At 36.9% G+C, this 7,629-nt stretch overlaps 1 protein-coding gene across 1 annotated transcript; it reads right to left on the reverse strand.

Moving 5' to 3' along the window:
- Nucleotides 1-241: 241 nt before the first annotated feature.
- Nucleotides 242-2,617, reverse strand: ppp1r3db (protein phosphatase 1, regulatory subunit 3Db). Its single transcript, XM_037787991.1, has 2 exons — nt 2,307-2,617; nt 242-2,158 (listed from the first exon to the last, which is right to left on the reverse strand). Exon 2 carries the CDS (start codon nt 2,136-2,138, stop codon nt 1,254-1,256), a length of 885 nt encoding a protein of 294 aa, XP_037643919.1. The 5' UTR covers nt 2,139-2,158; nt 2,307-2,617; the 3' UTR covers nt 242-1,253.
- Between the last annotated feature and the right edge of the window lie 5,012 nt (nt 2,618-7,629).

Consider the following 7,629-nt stretch of genomic DNA (forward strand, 5'->3'; position numbering starts at 1 on the left):
GTCCACAACTCAAAGATATTCAGTTTACTGTCATAGAGGAGGAAAGAAACCAGAAAATATTCACATTTAAGAAGCTAAAATCAGAGAATTCTTTTTACGTGTTTTTCTTTAAAAATTCCTCAAACCAATAAACGATTTTATAAATAGTTGCCGATTAATTTAATAGTTGATTAATCTTTGAAGCTCTAATTAGAAGCTGTTTTATAATGAAGAATTAGCTTTATTAAGAACAGTTGTGTATTTTCTTGCAGATGCGTTTATTAACAAAAAGGCCTCATTTGATGACTTTTAGAATTACAATATCTCAGATTTCACAATATCCCTTTATGACTCTCTGTAACTTCCTCTTCTCATTGACACATTTAGTACAAACCACTGTCGTCAAATTATCAAGTCACCCAAGATAGTAGTTCTCACTAACTGCATTCACTACTTTAAACTACAGTCCTCCTCCAGTGTTCCCCAAATCTTTGACCTTTTAACTATTTATAGGTTTTCTCTATATTTATCCTGGATAGAGCAACTTCTACTCCGAGGTGGAGGATGTATTCAGATTCTTTACTTTAGTAAAGTAACAATACTGCACTGTAATACTTAAAGGAACAGTGTGTAATATTTAGGGAAATCTATTAGCAGAAATGTAATATCGTATTAAAAAATATGCTTTCTTTAGTGTTTAATCACCTGTGTTTTCGTACACGGGAGAAGTTTCAGTTGGTTGCAATCTGCAACTTCACCGCTAGATTTCTACACACTGCAACTTTAACTACAAGTAAAGCTCCTTTATTCAAAATGTCACTTAAGTAAAAGTGCAATATTATCAGCTAAATTATTTAAAAATATCCAAAGTAAAAGAGTTCATTATGCAGCAGGTCAGTGTAATATCATTATACATTATATTATCTGACTGATCATCACTGATGCATTTTAATACTGTAGCTGGTTGAGTTCATTTTAGCTACTTTATACATTGTTATGTTACTTAATAATACAATTTTTGACCATATATTTTGACCTGTCAGATACTGTAGTGGAGGTACAATATTTGTCTCTGAAATGTAGTGTAGTAAAAATACAATATAAAGTGGAAAAGTACCTCAACATTGTACTAAGTAGAATACTTGAGTAAATGTATTAAGTTACATTCCACCTCTGCTTGTAAAGGGAAACATAAGTAATAGTTATTGTAAAGCATCTTGCTGGCTTGTCACCCGTATCTGTGTGCAGGTGTTGCAGCTCCTCCGTGTGGACACTCAGGTAAAATGCAGCATGCTGTCCTCACACTCCCTCGGCACAGTCACCTTGTAACTGTGGCACGACAGCTTGTAATTTCGTCCATTGTTGTTGTCCCAATAATTAGATCCTTTAACATGGTAGCAGATGGCAAACTCTAAAATGGCTCCTGGCTGCAGAATGAAGGGAGGAACGGGCAGACGAAATCTGAAGAGATCTGTTTGTGGAGCGGCACGGTATCCACCTGACATCCAGGAGGCTGCTGTTTCCGTGTGTGTTCTCCAGTTGGTGAACGAGTAGTGCACTGTGACTTCTTTCTCATAAGCTAAATTGAGTACGTGTATGGTGCCTGTTATGCCCTGCTCTGAACACAGGACCTGCTCCAGACTCACGCTCAGACTGCAGAGACGCGTCAGGAAGTCTGGTTCAGCTCTCATATCTTCAGGGAAGCAAGGTTTGAAGTAAGGCAGGGACAGCTCCAATGACTTCCCAAAAGCCAGCTCAGAGCTCATCAGTAGTCTGAACATAACATGCTGGGGTATCAGGGGGTGCTCTTGAACTTTGAAGACCTTAACATCCTCCAACTCGAGGCCCAAAGAGTCCACAAAGCGTACCTGCAGACTCCTGAGCTCCTTTTTGCTCTCTGCAGACGAAGGCAGAGACTGAGTTCGTCTCCTCATGATCGTCTTGGTCGGAGGAGCGCCGGGCGAGCTGTGCTTTAAGTTGAGCTCCTTCACCGAGGGAGTCCTCGGACCTGGAGGGCGGATCTGGACCGGGGCTTTGGGAGGTTGAGGCTTTGGATCGTAAATGTCCCGAAGACGAATGATGTTTGTAGTGGCGCGTTGGTTACTGGAGCCACTGATGAACTGATGCTGGGTCCCGCTCCTTTCACCAGAACCAGCCATGATCTTCACATTAAGCACACCTTGAGAAACAAACCAGTCAATGTTTAACCTCATCATTTAGTTCTGACCATTACAACCACCAGTTAGACAAAACTGTAACTATTTCACAAAACCATCAGTCACATGTTTAAAATGTAAAACAATGCACATGTTCAAGAAAGAGCAAACCTTTACAGCAGAGACTTCTTGTGTTCTGTTGTTGAGCCTCTTGAACGAACCTTGTTTACTGTCTGGAAGCTGCTACCAACCCAGCTGCCACCAGACGACGGACTAGAGCCTGCCTCTGCCAGCAAATGCCATTAATGCTCCATAATAAAACATGCAAACATAATGAAGTTACTGTATTTCAAGCCGCAGCAGATGATCTAGTAAGAAGACAAAACAACGCGCCTACAAAGCCATCAGTGGGCTGCAATAAAAACTCAATCCGAAGACCAAAGCGAGATTTATGGCTCCCAGCCTTTGAGCTCAGCCCTTAAAATATAACATGAGCCCTCAACTAGGGAAGGGAGGTGTAGAGTGAATATTTATAGCAGATAGTGGGCTGTGTCTCTGTTCGTGGAAGAGGCTTTTTTTGCTTCTTTATAGTTACCGACACCCCAAAACCTAGTGAGTGCCCAGAAATAAATCTGGTTTTGTGCTGCAAATATGCTTGCTTTATGCAAATGTATGTATATATTTATTATTGTAAATAAACATACTTATAATTGCTCCAAACTGCATGTGATTATCATAAAGTGGGCATGTCTGTAAAGGGGAGACTTGTGGGTACCCATAGAACCCATTTACATTCACTGATCTGGAGGTCAGAGGTCAAGGGACCCCTTTGAAAATGGCCATGACCGTTTTTCCTCGCCAAAGTTTAGCCCAAGTTTCGGGCGTTATTTAGCCTCCCTCGTGACTTGCGAGTATGACCAATGGATTCTTTAGGTTTTTCTAGATTCACATGATACCAGAATCTTCAATCTAGCTTTAAAAACTGAGCTCATTACAACCTAAAAAATTTGCGTTAATGCGTTAAAGAAATTAGTAGCGTTAAAACAAATTTGCATTAACTCTTAAAACTCTTAAAAAATAGAATATTATTTGGTCTAAATACTGATATAATATTGAAACAGTGGTATAACCACATTCAGATGGTGAAAAAATGTATTGAAAATCACACAAATGAGTCCTGAACTGTCATCAGTAATGAAATAACAGAGATGATATTTGTCTTTGACATGTGAAGTGGACGTGAGTGACCAGGGAGGACAGATAGGACAGGGCAGGGCAGGTTGACCGACTGAAAGACAAACAGCATCGGGTCGTCCTAGTTGGCAGCAGTTTGGTTTGAATGGGCACAGAAAGTTGGCAGCTGTGCAGACCAGACATTCGTTGTTCTGACAGGATGGAGGAGGAGAAGCTCCACGTTTCCTCCAGAGAGTCGTCAACGGTGATATGCCTCCAGGTGCTGCCTTCATACCTGCTGGCCGGGCTGGGCATGGTGACCGCCGGCATGCTGCTGGACCGGGCGCAGGTCAGTGACGCATCACACAGCCTCGGTGACACCAGTACAGATCATACGTAGTCTGGATCACCGGTTCCCAACCTGGGGGGCCCGACCCCCACTAGTAGGTTGCGAAGCTTTCTTGAGTTTAAGGGGTGTAAGACAATGTAGAGTTGGTCTTTTTCTCAGCATTTCAACATTGTTATGTTTGAAGGTTGTATTATTATAAATTATATAAACTTACTAATCTAAAAACTTAGAGAAGTACGCAGTTAAAACAACCAAAGAGCTAATAGAATGATGGCCGAGCGTCAGGGAGAAGAAAGCACTGAATTGGTCAAAAAAAAAAATAAGCCTATTAAGTATGTATGGTTGTTAAAAAAAAATACACAATACAGAGAATTGTATTACAAGTTCCTAAAATAACAGGAAAACTCATCTCTGATGCAATATTCACAGGAGATAATCTGCTTCCAAACTTCAAACTTCCTGCAGTTATTGCGTTCACTGTTTGGGTTAATTGTACAGTTTATTGGCTGTTCTGTATCGTTATTGTTATGCATTGAATATGATATGAAATATCCATAAAATGTCTTTTAGTCAGGTGTTGTCAGTTTGCTTAATGATAGAAAAGGGGTCCCTCAAAGAAAAATGTTGGAAACCACTGGTCTGGATAACATCCTATAGTATGACTTTTTAATTACTTTTTTGACATAATATACTATGACAGTTTTAATGACTTTTTTTTTACTTTACTATACTACTTTCTCGACATATTATAAGATGAGATTTTATGAATTTTTTTGACATACTATACTATGACTTTTTAAAGCATACTATAATGTGAGTTTTTATGACTTTTTTCCACATACTATACTTTGACTTTTTTGTCCTCTTTTTTTGACATGCTATATTATGACTTCAGGGTAGTATATATCTGGTTGGAATGCTGGAGGCTGTGGGTTTGATCCTTATGTGACACAGTGAGTTTTGAAGGCTAAGTCAAATACAAAAACAAACACTACATCAGTGTATCTGGCCAGATAGCTCAAGGTGGTAGATAGTATCTGGTTGGAATAGTATAGTATGTCGAAAATTTCATGAAAAAAAGTCATAGTATAGCATGTCGATAAATTTCATAAAAAAAGTCATAGTATAGCATGTCGAAAAATTTAGTGAAAAAAAGTAAATAAAAAAAGTCATAATATGGCATGTCGAAAAAAGTTTTTATTTATTTTGTCAAAAAGAAATTAAAAAGTCATGGAATAATATGTCGATAAATTTTATGGAAAAAATTCATAGTATGTCGACAAACGTCATAGATTAATATGTAAAAAAAATGATTAAAAAAAGTCTTAGTCATAGTAAAAAAAAGTCATAGTATACTTTGACTTTTTTAATGAAATTTATCAACATACTATAATATGACTTTTTTATCATTACATTTTTCGACATACTATATTATGACTTGTAAAAAAAGAAATTTGACATACTATGACTTTTTTTTCAGAACATTTATCAACATAGTACTTTAGACGTACTATACTATGACTTTTTAATGATATATGATATACTATGAATTTTTTAATTTTTCTCGAGATAATAAATTAACACTTTTTTCGAAATACTATACTATGACTTTTTTTTTTGACATTTTTCGACATATTATACTATGATTTTTTTTAAACTTTTTTTTCATGAAATTTATTGACATACTATATAACTTTTTTTCATAAAATTCATCAACGTTTATACTGACTTTTATACCATTACATTTTTCGACATATTATTTCATGACTTTTTAATTTCTTTTTGACAAAATAAATTAACACTTACTTTGACATATGACTTTTTTTTAAACTTTTTTCAACATGCTATACTATGATTTTTTTTAAACTTTTTGTCATGAAATTTATTGACATACTATATATGACTATATATGACTATACATTACTTTTTTTATGAAATTCATCGACATATTATACTATGACTTTTTTCATGACATTTTTCAATACAATTTTAATTTCTTTTTGACATAATAAATTAACATTTTTTTTGACATACCATATTATGACTTTTTTATTTTTTTCGACATACTATGAATTTTAAAAATTTTCTCGCAATAATAAATTAACACTTTTTTCAACATAAACACACTATACTTGACTTTTTTAATGACTTTTTTTGACACACTATACTATGACTTTTTAATGACTTTTTTGATATACTATGCTATGATATTTCTGACTTTTTTGGACATACTTTATAATGACTTTTTAAAATGTTATTTTTGATATGACTCTAAAAGTATAAGATTGATAAATACTGTTTATTTCTGCATAGTTTGTAACATACCAACATGAAAAAAAAACATTTTTTACTTCTCGTTTTCCACATTTTGCTTTACTGCACCACCTTTATTGTTTTTGTAAAGTTTCTCAATCAAGGTGATGAACTGAACTGTGTCAACATTACATCATATATTACCTTAAGTAAAAGTAAGATAACTTTGTATTTAGTTATATAACAAATACATATTCAATATGCATATTGCTTTTAATATGGATATCAAATAGAGGAGGAGAAAGTCACAGTGCTCACCGTCTGACTTGGAAAGCAGTTCCTGTCATAGGGAAAAGGGGATTTTTAAACATGAAAATAAGAATGATGAAATAACATCTTACATTGAGTTGAGTAATAATATTTCTTAAATGATTTCACAAGTTATTTTTGCATTTATATATTTTACACAATTTACACAGATAATTTTTTCATGATTTATTTAATATTGAATACTTCCATTATGGATCCATTATGGCTGATGAAAAATGAAGTACAAATTTGGCAAGGAAGTTGAATCAAAAGGCAATTTCCTTTTTTTCTATTGTCTAATTCACCACTTAGCTGTGAATCATCGCTGACATTGAGACGTGTTGACAGAAGCGGTAGCTACTACTGTATTTGGACAAAGGCCAATACAAGCATTACATGAGAAGTAGAAGCTGGCCTGAGTTCAGATTCTGCCTGCACATCTTTCAAACCTGTTTTTCTAGCTGCTTTGTTTAACTGTCAGTTTCCCAAAATAGGCAAAAGTGATTACAAACACCATAAAGCCTCCAGTAGTTCCTGCTCAATCTTTAGCAGCTGTTTCTTCTCAATTCAAATTACAGCCAGAAGTCAGAAGGGGGAGCTGCAGAGAGTCCAGTCCAAGTCACGTCTCAAGGACACTTTTCAGCTGAGTCACTGTCCTCGTGTGTGTGTGTGTGAGGACGTGGTCTTACTACGTATTCTGTACAGGCTTATGTTACATTATATAGTGTGAACAAATGAGTAAGGAGAGGCCAAAAACTAGAACAAAGTGTCAGAACTTATTTTATTTCTGTCTTTCTTATACACCTATAGCTGTATAGGTGTATATATTATCTCTGTGCCAGACCTTGGCAAACATTTAGGCAGTATTGAATAGCAAATGGCACAAGAAAAGACGGACAAATGAGTGACGTAAGGAGCTCTGACAGTCTGAAGAAGCCCAGCGGATGGCAGTTAATGGCAGGGAGTGTGTTTCCTCCAATCAAGGAGTGATAAGCGGTGTCCTTTCCAGGCAGCAGCAGCACCACGTGTCGGTGACAGGTACAGCACCTGCTGCTGCTCAGAGTGCGTCACTACTTACAGCGAGGACATCATCGAGAACAGGGAAAGGAGGAGCTATCAAAGAGGGGGGGGGGGGGGGGCACAACTGCAGTATCCTCTGGAATGATCCAAAAGGAAACCAGGAGAAAGAGAAAGAGTCCTGATACAGTCTGGTCACCTTGCTTACAAACAGCATCATCTCCCCTCTCACACACACTCAGTGTCCTCCGTCTTCTCGTCCCTCCCTCCACCACAGAGCGCTGTCACGACTCATCTGTCTGTCTGGAATCAGAGGGAAGCCCTGGCAACGACAGTCTCTTCAGACAAGCACACCGTCCACCAGTGTCCCCTCACACAGCTCACCAGCCTGGA

The sequence above is a fragment of the Sebastes umbrosus genome, chromosome 1 (genome assembly GCF_015220745.1).
Source record: "Sebastes umbrosus isolate fSebUmb1 chromosome 1, fSebUmb1.pri, whole genome shotgun sequence".
Classification (NCBI taxonomy): Eukaryota; Metazoa; Chordata; class Actinopteri; order Perciformes; family Sebastidae; genus Sebastes; species Sebastes umbrosus.

Bases quoted from the DNA above. Each gene is read 5' to 3' on its own strand.
- ppp1r3db (XM_037787991.1), bottom strand. From the start codon at position 2,138: ATGGCTGGTTCTGGTGAAAGGAGCGGGACCCAGCATCAGTTCATCAGT.